This window comes from Anoplophora glabripennis, unplaced genomic scaffold (assembly GCF_000390285.2).
Source record: "Anoplophora glabripennis isolate ALB-LARVAE unplaced genomic scaffold, Agla_2.0 scaffold151, whole genome shotgun sequence".
Taxonomy (NCBI): Eukaryota; Metazoa; Arthropoda; class Insecta; order Coleoptera; family Cerambycidae; genus Anoplophora; species Anoplophora glabripennis.
In genome coordinates this window covers 562,616-578,017 of record NW_019416371.1, presented here as the reverse complement: position 1 = coordinate 578,017, position 15,402 = coordinate 562,616, and the positions used below count along the sequence as shown (strand labels likewise).

The 15,402-nt window shown below is 34.0% G+C and overlaps 1 protein-coding gene across 1 annotated transcript in view; it reads left to right on the top strand.

Moving 5' to 3' along the window:
- Positions 1–15,402, top strand: part of LOC108904147 (RNA-binding protein Musashi homolog 2) — a 215,433-nt gene that overhangs the window by 194,480 nt on the left and 5,551 nt on the right. The window contains exon 3 of the mRNA XM_018706576.2: positions 14,127–14,373. Within this exon, the coding sequence (XP_018562092.1) occupies positions 14,127–14,373 (247 nt within the window). The remainder of the gene's footprint in view (positions 1–14,126; positions 14,374–15,402) is intronic.

Here is a 15,402-nt window from a genome sequence, read left to right as displayed (position 1 = left end):
CCACGACATTTAAATTTGAATTGATTTTTTGTTGCTACAAACAGAAATTTCATAAAAACCTCTACAACTTTTATTTCGACAAAATTTTTATATCTGCAAAACTAACCGAGATAAGTGGGGTGGGAAAGATAAGTGCGACACCTGGTACATACCTAAAGATATTAAAAAAAGCAAAATAAAAGTGATATGTTGCTTGAAAAATGTCATGTTCTATGTGACAGCGACAGTTTTTAATAGAATGCATGTTTTACTATCACAATTATAATCCGTATATCCTTTCGTGACCCTATTTACTTCCGAAATACGCCAATTTTATCTCTTGTTGCAAAATAAATTACCTATTTTTACTTCAATACCCTGTATCTTGAATGTTAAAATTCTAACAAATTTATGAAACAAAATCTTAGTATCTTGAATGTTCCTCGTAATTTAAGCTTGTACTAAAACCAGACGATCTAAAGATAACTTCTCGCACTAGCCTTGAAGTAAATTGGCAATATAATGATTTTATTATATACCGTTACCCATCAATAAACAAAAACAAATTTCGCATCTCGAGCATTCATCTATGCTTTGGATTATATCCGAGTATATCGATATTTGGTGTGGTTATTGGCCGTTTTTTAAAAATATAGCATTTTCCTTTAGGTTTTCTACACGTTTCTATGTTTCCTTCCATTAGAACTCCTACGAGATTGTAATACGGAATCAGATCCGATCGAAAACGCTCCGTGTAACTGGAACAAATGGTCATTTGCCCCGACAATAAAAAATAATACGATATTAGATTCTCTTACGGTATTCTCAAACTGGAACGGCCATATCAGGCCTAGACGGTTTAATAGTTTATTGAAATTATAATGCAGCGTCGTAAACTCTTCCGCGTGCTGGTGGAAAAAGTCGCCGAGGAACGGTGTCTGCTGTGAAATTGAAAATATGTGGTATTAACGTCCTGTTAACGGGATACGAATAATTCCATTATGCGAACTTCATATTCCCAGGAAAATGCTTCTAATCTTTCACGTTGTGTGGCTTCGTTAGGTGTGCTTGGGGCTTCGCAACTGTCGCGAGTTGTATGGCTTTAATTGAAGTAACTGGAGCCGATGATGACATTTTACATCGATTGGTTTGAATGTTAGTTTATACACAGAACATCTTGTTGTCAAGTAATGGGGCACCAAACATTTTCTACAGCTTCATAGGTTCATTCGATAGTGATCTTGCTGCAATAGTCAGTTGTAGGTATACCAATTAGGAAAACCTGAATTTATCAAGAAATTTCATAGATTTACCTCTATAAAATACTTCTTTATTTACAGGGGACTACCATGAAAACTAAATTCTCTACTACTACTAGTTTTTAGGCAACTATCTGAACCACCTGTGTCTTATTTTTGTTGGTTGAATGTCATTAAGAATTAGCTTACGCTATTAATTAATTATACAGATCAATATTTAATTATCACTGCACAACAGGGATTTTGGAAGCTATTATAGCTGTTTTACATTGACAATTTATTGATCAATTAATAATTCATGAAGTCGCTTCATCAAAAAATTGGACAAGTGTAATGCACCAAATCTGCTGTCAAATAACTTCATGAATTTATTCATCAAGTTCTTGAGGAATTTGAGCATGTTCTAATTTTCGTCAATTTCTTCGTGAAGTTCGGTAGTACCAACCCAACAGATTTCCAGCCTCAGATCAGTAATGAGGTTATGTTATTGGAATATGTAAATAATTGTGTGACGATCTACTAGTTTTGCATTGTTTACTTACAAAAACTAATATTTATATAATATGTGTCAAAACGGTACCGCTATTGTATCACTACAATTATGAATGGAAAGGTGACATTTTTGAAATTTGTTTGCTTCTTCGATTCGTTGGTAGAACTGATTCATGCGTCAAAAAACTTGACAAAGTCTGTAGTAGTGTAAAACCACACTGTTTACCAATAAATTCGTGAATTAATTCATGAAGAACTTCGTCAAATTATTCATCAATAAATTGTCAATGTAAAACAGCTATTAGATATACAGAGAAGCTTAAATACAAGTAGTGCAGAATTTAAAATATATTTTATATTTGCAGCATAACTAAAAACTAAAATATTCTTGATTTATTCAAAAAAAATAAATATGCTTGGAAATGTTGGGGAATTTTTTGGTCAAAATTTACTAGTTTCCTGAGTAGTTTATATTTCTAATAATTACATTTAGTATGTACTACTAGTTTTGAAGTTTTAACTCAAATTTCGACACTGATTACAATAAAAAATTATTATTTTCTCTAAAATGGATAGCTTTTGTTATTTATATTACAAATTGACTTAGTACTTAGGGTACTTAACTATACAGAGCTGGTCAAAAAATTGCTACTACTACAGCTGGTCAAAAAATAATCTTTTTCTCCAAAATTGTCATATTTTTAATTCATTTCAATCATATTTGAGTAAATGCTCAAAAATACACAGGCGTTACATCTTTTTAGCAACGAAAATGTAATTTGTTTGAAATTTATGCTAGAATCTGATGAAATATTATTTATTCTTTCTTCTAACTGCTCAAAATGTCAAAATTGCTATCGCAGTCTACTATATCATTTTAAACCGCATTTTATTCGAATATCGAAGTGTGTTATTTTAGTCAAAGTCTAAGATAAATCCTGAAATATTACAAAATGGAATGAATAATTCATTAGAACTATGTCCTTTACATAATTGATCTTTGTAACTACAACCATTTTTGAGTAAAGTTGAAAAACACGATTTTTACCTACACCTAAAAAGGGGATGAAAAAATCATGTATGAAACATCGCATTCTATATGCGATGTTTCAACAGCAACGATCTCATAATTTTATTTTTTCTAATCATTTCCGTGACACCCTGTATATTTAAAAAAACAAAATGCAAAAAGTATTGCCGTTTTAGTGAAATTTTTTTGTCTAAACGTTACTCGTTTTCATATCGTCTTTTTAGTCGCGTTAGAATTATAAAATAACATCGACGAAGTGTACGAACATTTTTTACGCTGTATATTTTATAGGGTAGCAAATATTTTCTTAATAATTTCTTAACGATCTTTCGCAAGTTATTCTAACATCAGCGTGGAAAACAAATATTTTCTCGTCAAACAAACCGGATCCGGTCGTTTTACAATAAAATTATGCAACTGCGTGATATATGCTTTTAATTACAACATATTTCAAATTCTTTCATTCAATTGTTTGGGCATTCTTTGCGTTCTTCTTCGACACGTTTCATCTGTTCGTACACCTGGTAAAGTTCTGGGTTTGGAGTATACTTTTGATTGATGGTGAGGAACTAAATAAAATAAAATTAAATGATTTAGAAACAAACATAACTTCGTCCTAGAACTCTTAAATGCTGTCAATTCATAAAAAACATCTTTCACCTCAATAACCGATCAGCAAATTGTAGCACTTGAGAACATTTTGCGTTGTAGAATTCGCATAGAAAACATTTTATGAATTGTTGCGATTTTAGAAGTCTAGCGTGGCAAACGAAACAGAAATAGTTTTGATAAAATCTGTAGAAAAGCGTATAGTTGTAGTGAGTAGACAATTCTAGCATCTTAAATTGATTTAACTTTTGTACAAAGTTTAATAATATTGTATTTTTTCTTTGAATTATGCTAAAATATAACAGTTTGTATATTTTTGTGACCTAGGCAATACCTTTTCTATAATTTTCAACTAATATGATTTTATTGGTTGATTGTTTAGTCTCTAAAATAAGAGAACAGCTGTAGCTTACATCGTAGGTACAGGTTATGTAGAATGTATGTTTTAATTTTATATTTACTGTAGATTAAAATTTTTTGATATAAAATGCCTTTAAAAGCCTATTTAAACATTTTTAAATTCTTATAAGGGGTTGCTTTATTAACACTGACCTTGGTTTAAGTTTTCAGGTATCAACAGACATATTTTACAAGTTTTATACAGTGTGTTTGGTAAATCAATACAATTTAGGTATGCTGAATATGACTACGAGGGAAATATTTTGTGCTTAATAAGTAAGTAGTTTGTTGTATTTTTTAATCAAAACTAAAGAAATTATTAACATTTTACTTTTTTCAAAAGCATGGGTGCTTCCATTCATATTTAAAATAAGAAACTGAATAAAGTAAAAAGTATATTAGTCTAAGTAACACAGCAAAATAAACCGATTTGGTAATGGCAATAAATATTTTTAGAATAGTATATTTTTCTAGTTGCACCAACTAAAATATTTATAAACAAATTATTCACTATTCAATAAACATGTTGAAAGTGTTCTATAAAATTACATGCAATTATTTTTAAACTAAAAAACATTTATTTTTTCAAAAAATATTAGATTATAATGGAATTTTTTAATTATAAAATACTGCATATTTCTCTTTGTTATACCTAGCTTTGGAAAGTATTCATTCAAAAATTATAGTAATAATAACTATTCTTTTGTTAAATAAGTATGCATTTAATAGTTAGTTCTAATGACAAAATACTACAAAAATTTTAACAAAGTACTTAAGGCAAATTTTAGAGAACATAAGTTCATTTTTATGTATCTTATAGTTTAAAGTAAAAGCTATTTCATTCCTTGTCAGTCTACTTGAATAGATAAAAATAAAACGGATGGTTTGATTAATATGTATTACCTGTAGCGTATTCACCAGTTTCATATCAATTAAAAAGTGTCTACGTTACGAAATTACAAATGAAAATGATTTATGTATAGTATCAAACTGTTTACATTGTACGATTTACCAAAAACATTGTTGAATCATCTCTTTTAGTTCTACATCAAAATATTTTGGCATAAGTATTAACAAAAACTACACATTTGTAGGTATAGTGGGTTAGTACACTTCTTTGTCTAAAACAACCAATTTTATAACTGGTGTCTTGGTCAATTTAAAAATGTTTACATAAGGTATAAACAAATAGTACTTTACAGAATGACTCTGTATAAATGACAAGCCGATAGAATAGGTCAGATTGTAGCTATTTTATTTTAAACAATAAAACAACTTCCCTGTTGACACCTCTTAAGATTTTGATATTTATCCCTCTCTTATTTATTTATGTTTCATTATCTTGTAGCGATTCCTTGTTTGTACAGTGTTTATATTTGCGGGTTAATAACATTTCATGATAGTATACCGAGACGTACTATTTGTTGGACTCTTTTTAATGAAAAGGTTTACTGTGTTTGTTCCAAGCACACAGGTTTGCTTGTTCTAAAACAGTAGTTGCGATAGAGGTCGAAGACACAGGTCCAAATTAAATTTAAATAGCCTGGTTTCTATAAAAAGTAATAAATTACTAAGTATATCTCATTTCAAGAATTAACCTGTTTTGGATTATTGAAGAATTTTTTTAATAAGAGCGATTTGATTAGAATATTTTATTTTATAGCCGTGTTTTTTATTGAACATCCAGTATATTTGTCGTATGTGTACCAGGTGATTTTTTTAACCTGAAACTTCCAAATATCTCGAGAAATAAGCATTTTTGAAACAATACAATTTCTTTTATTAAAAATAATTTTTATAAAAATGTTGTATTATGTTTACATTTAATTTTTGTGTTATTTCTTTCTTCGCATTTTTTGTAACTTCAAAAACAAAGTAAACGTACAAAGAAAAAAATAACTTTAAGAAACAAATCTTTTCAATCGAGCACCTCGAAAGGAATAGAAAACTACTATGTCGCAACCGATGGTAAACTTGACCTTGACCTGAAGGTCAATGGTCAAGGTCAAATGTTGATTTTTACTGTAATTTTTTATTTTTAACTACGGAATCAAAGGGAGTGACAGTCTTTAAGTAGATACCTGATGGTGCTCCTTAGTGACCTTGATCAAGGTCGAAACAACTTGTCAGGTCATATCGGTTTTTGGAGTAGCGATCCCTTATTTAGACGCTAGAAATAAGAGCATAGAATTCTACATGTTAATATGATTTTAAACGTGACCTTAAGGTCAATGGTCAAGGCCAGGTGGGGGTCAAGTGATTAATCCTGCGGTCATTTTTTATCTTCGGAATGGAATAGAAGGGACTCACAATATTTTAGTGACCTCAAGATCAAGGTCACTAAAGAGCTATATACTCTGATTTCGAAAATTACAGCAAAAATCTATATTTGACTTTGAACTGACCTTGACCATTGACCTTAAGCTCACGGTCAATGTCATATTCGGATGCAAAATTGGCTGCTCATTCCATTTCCGGGGCCGAAAATGGTCGTAATTTGAAAAAAACCGACTTAATCTGATATGACCTTGAACCTTGACCTTGATTCAAGACCAAGGTTACCATCGGATGTGTCGTGAAAAATGCTGAGACTTTTGTCTTCATATTTATCCCAAAAATGCTTTCCAGCTGAGATTTTTAGGGGTTTCCATACTTTTGAGTAACCCTGTATAGTATACTTGTAAAATTAATTAATAAAAAAATAGCAGCACAATCCTTTGATAAAAAATTAAAGATTAGTGTACAGATATGATAGAACGATAAAATATGACACGGAATGCGCAACGACAGCGTTCATATCGACGTTTTGTTGGAATCACCTTCAGTGATACCAACATTAAATGTGACGTCATCACTAGTATAAACTTTATATGCATCCAACAAATAGTATTTTTGTAAAAATCATCTTTTCGTAGTAAAATACTGTACATAGAAGGCCTCTTAAGGATATTGTAAAGTTAACCTTAATGTTAGTACTAAAACTAGTGTTCTTCGTTAGACACGATTCCTTAGAGATCATCATGCTCATTTCCACTTCTACTGACTGCATCACTAATCCGCCTTGCGTAGAATGTTGCACGCACTCGAGTATCGAATTAAAAAGACTGATGTGATTTTTTACTTCAAGTGCTGCAGACGCGACAGGCGGAGGTACGCACGTAGGTGGCGGTGACATGAAGAAGAAGACGAGGAAGAGGACGAGGAGGAAAGGCGTGGCGGCACGATATCGCACAGAAGGTAAACAAAAAAAAAACAGAAGGCGTCGCCAGTAGCAGATTGTAGCGTAGCGGTTCGGACATTTAGCCCATGGTTACTTTATAATATGCCTGATTTTTGTATTTGGTTGTCGTACCTCTGTGCCTTTGTAATTTTTTTCTTAGTTGTTACAAGCTATACTAACAGACGGCAACCGAGATCATTAGTTTTTATTTATTCTTTAACTGTCTATACCAGAGATCTAGGCCGTGCAGATTTATAAAAAAATTTGAATACAATTCCAAATAAAATACATTTCTTGAGATTTAATTTTGATTTTCAACTAGTTGCTCGTTTTTCTATAAATCTGCATCGTAAGTGTTTATTTAGAAGAGCCACTGGATCCTAGAGTAGTGCCAATCCCTTACTATTATCATTCCGATAGATAGCACTACTTTACGAGATGTAGTGACTCCATTTTTTTATTGTTTTAATAATTATACTGACACAGGTGGTTACCCTTTTTGTGAATCATTATTCTCATTGGAACTAACACGACAGTGCATGCATTTCTAGGATACCATTTTTGAATATCATTTTTTAATTTTATGTAGTTTTGTGTTATTTTCGAGATATGCACTTTTCTGTAAATTATGCCTCTCACACAGTATGGTGTTTTGTTTTTGCAATATTTTTTATAGGGGAGTTGCCTTACATTTTATTAAATATCCAAGTCATATTCCAGCAAAAATAAAAAATAAGGTATACTTCGCAGCCTCTTAGTGTCTTCGAGCGTGTTTTTATGGATATATGAGGCAGTAAAAAATACGACACAGAGAGTCACTTGTATATAAAAACAGCAGTATAACCACGAAGCTATAAAATGTACTTACTTTACATCTGAGAACGTATATAATTTTAAAATTTGGATTTTTCACTAGTCTTCCATAGCGTATGTAAACCAACTAATTCAGATGAGCGGAAATCGCGAGAAACGCGTAGCAGATGCCCCACAATTCGCCAAACCGTGTTTGATAGAATTCAATCAGTACATTGCATTATAGTTGTCACAAAGAAGCATTTCCGACCACATTAGCTACACAAGAGATGTAAAATGTAATGGTACCTATTATTAGAGACTACTCTGTATTTGAAAATCTCGTTAACGTTATAATAACATCTGAGAGTTGAATGAGATCAAAACGTCGATAGCCAAATGAAACTGCTGGTTTACATGCTGTGGTCTTAACTTGCCTTCTTTGCTAATGAATTAATTATTATCACTAGAAAAGTATTCAATACACACATATTTCAAGAATTTAAATCAGAGCAGACTTATTGCCAAGTTGTCAAAATTACACGAACAAAGGGAATTATAACCTCAAAAAAATAGCGTCACTCGCAAATAGCTTGGAAGATACGATACCTAACATTGTTTTGTCTTTATTGGTTGATGTAGCTATTAGAACGTGACGTCATTTTACTACAATTTTTATCCAAACATTTTAGAATTAAATTGAAATTTGTAAAAAATATCCATTATCGAAATATATTTAGCTTCTGCGCAGTATGAGGTAACTAAAGATTAAGATTCACTACGTAATATGATTTTTAATTGAATATTCCTAAATTTTTAAACTGAAATATAATTATTTTTTTTGCAACCATGTATTTGTGACTTTAGTTCACATTTCTAAAGATAGGTACAAATATTTCCACTACCGAAGTAATTTTAACAGCTCGTGAATAGAACAGAATGAAATTGAAATTGGTGGTGGTGGAATCACAGACGGTCGAGCCGAACAATGTAGCAAAAATCGTTAAATTCCCTACGAACGACCGACAAAGGGTAGGGGCGAGAGCAGCGGCTGAAAAGGGCAGAGGCGCATTATAAATTCGCCACATTTCCTTGAGGAAATGCTTTCGAAATAAATATAACGAAACCGTGCACTTTTGAACGTTTTGTCGATAACCGTGTCATTAGTTCAATTTAAAAACTAGAGTCGGAGAACCCGCTGCATCTCCCCGTAACGTATCAATTAAAACAGACAATGAAATGCCTCTATTCGGGGTATTTTTAGATTTGTAGTTCTGGCTCCGAGCTAAATAAATCCGACCGATCCGTGCACATAGTCAGAAGTTTGCCCGCTCTGAAGGCATTATTGATTTGGACTTAATCCTGCCCCCGAAATTTTCACGCCCTTTTTCCCCGCTGAAACGGAAATCTGGCCAAGGATTCGATATGAAATTGCTATAAGCGCTCGAGCTAGGAATAGCTTATTATTTATTTCGATTTAAGCTATCACGCTGTGAGAATTTAGGTGTAGTTTGCATATCAAAAATTTGTTGCATGCAGGAATAAATTGAATCGTTAAACAATTTAATTGAGTGATAAATATGCTTTAATCTTTTTCTAAGGGGGAAAACAAGCTTGCTAACCTACCTTTTTCTATTATATTCTCACATTTACAAAATTTAAAAGCACTACACGTCAAGTTGCAGATTAAATTAATTATTTAAAATGAGAGGATGAAAATACACAATTTGAGAATATGTGTGTTCTATTTATAGCAACTTTGGGGATAAAAAGGCATTTAATTTTAATTTTTCTTTATTAAAATACTGTTATAACCATTTGTTCTCAAGTATTCCGGCATATTTTTGTTGAGTGACTAAGCATACAAAAGAAAATAACACTTTCAGTAAATAATACCTAAGTTAGATTGCTTGTCATTGTGTAGTTCGATGATTGATGTTGTTAAACTTTGCACATAATCATGAAGAACATTGTTTAGTTAATAACTCAGTAAGAAAGAGACATTTCATAAAAAGTCACTCACTCATTATGTATATTTTACCAAGCAGAATAAATATTTACACTACTGTAGTGGGCGTCGCATATTTACAGAAAAGTGCTTATACTACTTCTCCATATAGCCGATCACAAGAGTTAATATAGGCGAAATAGGTAAAATTGTAAATCATCTACTTAGTTTTATTAATAGCACACTGTATTTCATTACAACCGAGTTGATTATTTTTCAGGTCCTTTGTAAATATTGTAAATTTCATCATCGGTTTCGAATTTTGTGAACCGTTAATTGAATTAAGAAAATCAATGTTCGCCCCCTTCCCCCCTCCTCACCATTGTTTGTACCCATTTGCGTCAGCATTATCTTTTTGCTTCGCCACATCCCCCTCCGAGCTATGAAAAAGTGCTCGGATAATCTGCAAGATGGCGGAGGCTGTTGCGAAACGAGGACAGCGCCACAGCGGCTGCGATTCGCACCCGCTCCGCCGCTATCGACCGGCTGTCACTCCCTCTTAACTCCTAACAATGACATTTATTTTTCTAGGAGGTTCTCGTTTGGGATGGAAGGAAAACATGGAGATTTATTGTGCGTTTATTCTACTCACTACAACTATACATTTAAAGCTAAAGAGATACAGTTAGCCGGTACAGGTGCATAGTGTGCAAACACAAGTTTGTAATGTGGGGCGCTACGTACATACAATCAATAATATTACATTGGGGTTGTAGAAAAAACGTATCTAGACTGAACAGTGATCGTTACAAAAAAAACTCTAAGGCTACTCTAAGGACTCTAGTTGTGTTTTTGTTTTACGAGTGGGTACATGTGTGCGTATCCTGCGGGGGTCTCGGTGGAGGCACCTGGGCGACACTCACGGTCACGGTGATGGTGTCGGCCCAGCTGTGGGCATGTCCCGAAGCAGCAGTATCTCGAAATAGTACTGCTGTGACAGGACAATATCACAGCCGGGCCGTCTCGTAGGCAGGAAGGTAGTTGCACACCGCGCCGCGAACACCGACTGAACGACGAGGGGAGATGAGCAACCCCTCGCTCAATCGCCGTCATGGCAACCGTCTTGCGCCGCCGCCGCAGCCGCACCCCACATCACTAATGTATATACACGTGCACGGGGAGGGTATTGATCGGGATCCTTACCTTTCTGTTGACCGGATCGAGGAGCAGTTCCGTCAGCTCGCGGTGCCGCCTGGTTTTTCTCGTCCTGCAACACACACATACACGCCATCAGACACTTTTCATTCACCTCGCCCGTTTACCCTGAGCAATTTCCGATGTCTTCCTTCTGTCATCTAACTCCGTTATTGTCGTTACACCGTCGCCTCTTTGGCCCAACTTCTGGCGTCCCGTTTGAAAATTATCGATCGGCCCGAGCATCTGGCTCTTATCAGCCTTATTTATTTGCCCTCTACGCTTTTCTACACCGATAAAAAGTGCTCGCAAAGTAGAAATTTCCACGCCCGGATATATTTTTAGTAAAAGTTATTATTGATAATATCGGCAAATGTGGCGGAACACCTGTGTACGGGGTAAACCATAAGTTTGATTTAAAAAATACCTTTAACAAAAGTTTCTGTAGTATTTTTATTCTCCTCAATGTCGTACTTTGATTTCCAACATCTACTTCATTTTTAGAGGTAGGACGTTGTCGGCGGTGGTTTTAAATGAACCGCCCTGTTTATTTTAACATTTTTAGAAAGACAGATATTCACCGATTACAATGATATAAGGTTTAGTGGGTCTGCGATTTATTGTTTTTTAAATGTTGAATAAAACAATAAAATAAAGAGTAAACATTTTATTTAATGAAAATGAAATTTATTATTGCAAAATATGGAACATTTGAATATTAAATAAAAGATTCATAATAAATATTCAAACTGGTGACTTTCAGCAACCTTACAATAGGTATCACAATCGATCAACAAAGGCTCTTCAGGAATTTTGAATAACATGCTGTGATATTTCTTGAACGACTGTCCTAATTAGATCTTTCAACTCTTCTAACGACTGAGGTTTGGTCTTGTAGACGGCAGATTTTAAATGACCCCAAAGGAAACAGTCTAACGGACTTAAATCTGGCGATCGCGGCTTCCATTTAATATGTCCTCTTCGTCCTATTCATCTCTGTGGAAATACATTATTTTGGTACCGACGTACCTCAACTTCATAATGAGGCGGAGCTCCGTCTTGTTGGTACCAAATGTCATTTGAAAGTAGTTCAGGATGGATGCTTGATTTGGAAATAACCGAATCAATGCTGGAACAATTTGCTCACGCAAAGGTTGTAAATACCGATTAGAGTTCAGTTTTTTTCTAAGATTTAATGGGAAGATGATGTGTTCTCTGATTATTCCCATCCGTACAGTTAATTTCTGAGGATATTGAGTGTGATTTTCTTCTATCTAATGTGGGTTTTGATTACTCCAGTAACGACAGTTATGTCGATTTACAAAACCGGTCAAGCAGAATGTCGATTCATTGGAGAAAAGTATATTATTGACAAAGTTTCCATTATTCTCAATGTTCATAATTTCTTCAAAAAATTGCATCCTCCTATCAGGGTCATCCTCATTTAATTCTTGTACCAAATGTACTTTATACGTATGAAATTTATTTTTGGACAAAATCCTCCTTACTGATCTCTCGCTAATGTGATATAAGGTTACTTGAGACACTGAAGCTTTTAGTTCTTGTAGATTGAGAAGATCATCTAGTGACTTGTCTTCATTTGTAGCTGATTTACGTGCGCCGGATTTTGTAAGATTTTTGACAATTACAGTTTCATGAAACATTTTCACAACCTTTGAAACCGTTGATTTTGAAATATGGGAATTTCTTCCAGGGGAAAGTTGCATTAAAAATATTGCATGCATCTTGCGCAGATCTCTTCCTGTCTTCAAAACCAACCATCATCAACAACGAAATTCTTTCACGTTCTCTTAGTTCACCCATAACTTGAAGTTTGAATAGCAATCTTCATAAGTTATAAATCTCTGGCACTATTGACTGAATCTGACAGGAATAAATGATTTGATTTCTTTTAAACAAAATTTGCAAAAACGATAGCAAATCCGATTACTTTTTCAGGTGTTAGTGACAAAAATGTAAACAGCCAACTCTTTATTTTATTGTTTCATTCAACATTTAAAAAACAATAAATCGCAGACCCATCAAACCCTTCATCATTGTAATCGGTGAAATATCTGTTTTTTCAAAAATGTTTTAAAATAAACAGGGCGGTTCATTTAAAAAAAACTGCCGACAACGCCCTATCTCTATACGTAAAGTAGATGTTGGAAATTAAATTACGACATTGAAAAGAATAAAAATACTACAAAAACTGTACACAGGTGTTCCGACACATTTGCCCAAGCCTGTATATTAAAAACTATCATTGGTTGGACTAAAAAAGAATCTGCACTGCAGAATGCTGTCGTATTTGGCTAAAAAGCAAGGGGTTACAACGTAGTTTTTATGTGTGCAAGATTTTATCGATTGCGTAGAAGATAACCAACACTAGTTATTAATAAATTGGAAACAATTGCCAAGTAGTCAATTCCTTGATCAATGTATTGGATTAAAAAGAGGTTTTACGTTTTTACTAAAGCAAATAGTAACTTAAATATGTACTTACAAACCTATATCCGCCTTCATGAAACCTTTGATGGTACAAAAAGTTATCCATGCCATATTTAGTGCACACACTATCAATATGGGAAACAGCTGAAAAGAAGCAGCAAAATTTAGCTATTATCAGTTAGGTGTAACATGTTCTTATTTCCATGGAAAGTTTACTTCCTAGTAGCATTGGTCATCTGCGGAAACATTTTTGCAAATTCTAGAATATCTATTTGTAGTTTTGTACAGCAAACTGAATATTTGCGGTGTATATACTGATCATTTATGTAGGTCTGTGTATTTTATATTTTTATGACACATGTATATTTGAGTTTTCCAACAAAATAACAAACCCCATTTGATTATCATCGATAATGAAAGTGCGCGAATGAGCTGAATGAAGTTGTTTCTAACAGAATTGGTAGATATAATTTAATTTCTTTCCTCGTGGTTTTGAATCATTGAACAAAAGTGTTACATATTCAAAAACAGGATGTAACATTGAGGTTATGACAAATTTTCTACGTTGATTCCTCCCATTAAAGGGACAAAATAACAATTTTTAAAGACAATTCCTAAGGAAATGAATGTCTCCCAACATCGCTATTACAATTATCCCAATTCTTGATAGAAACAGCTTTGCTAGCCGACAGGAAATCGTCACAATCCCTTCAAAACGTTGCACGTCTAATCAGATCTGATTTTCATCCGCAGTACTTCAATGGGCGAGGGCAACGGCATCATCGACCACCACGACGTGCACCCATCTCTGGTGCCCATGAACGGCAGCCATTCCGGGTCGTCGGGCCGTAGCACTCCCAACAACTCGAACGATCCCGCCCCGGGCAAGCTCTTCGTTGGCGGGCTCAGCTGGCAGACGTCCAGCGAGAAGCTAAAGGAGTATTTTGGAATGTTCGGGAACGTCACCGACGTCCTCATCATGAAGGACCCTGTCACACAGGTAAGTTCACAGAAATAAACGTATTTTGCTCTGTTTCAAGAGATTTCGACTTTAACTGCAGAAAAGGAAACCGATAGGTTTACGTAAACAGACGACCTGACAACCAGGTCTGAAAACGTCCAACCTTGTATAATAATTAATGTCTAACTAGACAGAAGTTTCAGCGGAAAAGACAAGTTTTAACAATTTCTAAGTGATACTTATGTTTATTTTAAAATACTAATGTATCCGTGTAAAGAACGAACAAGTAGTATTTTTGAGTCGCTACTGCTGTAATAAACGTTAAAAGGAACTGAATTAATGCTTGCAAGCAGTTTGTAGTGTGGTATATATTTATATCCTCTTTCAGGGAACTCGTAAGTCACAGTGCGTCGTTCTGTGTTATTACGAACAGTTTGAATGTCGTTTTCAGTAAGCAAAATATATTTTACGAGGTTGATAATAGAGAAGCTGTTACTACTGTCAGCGTTGTTAATAAACTGAATATGGAGGTTCGTATTCTTAAATCATAGTTCTTGTCGTAAAACTGACAGAAATTTTGTTGTGGGTATATAATTCAGTTCCCGTTAACAGTGTATGATGGAATATTTTATTTGTCATGATTTTTTTATTTTAAATCTTTTTTTAATTGACTGACCGTGATCAAATAAACAGTTATTATGACAAATTTAAAACTTAAGTTTGGATGAAACTACATGGAAAGATAACTGTTGGGGTGCTCAACAAATATCCGCAATCCGGACCTCCAATTTCAAAATGACGACCTACTGCAAATTTATAAAGTCGAAAATGCGAGCGCGTATATCTCCTGCCCAAGTCAAGATATCGAAATTCTGTAAAAAAGGAGCGAAAGGTAATTATACATTAGGTCTGTTCCAACATGAGTCAGGAATTGGTTCCGAACCGTTCGAAATGTGCATCCAACTAATTCTTGCGATATATTCAGTGAAGACACATTTAGAACTTAGCTGACCAAACATTTCGAACGGTTGGGAACCAATCCCTGACTCTTGTTGGAACAGACCTAAT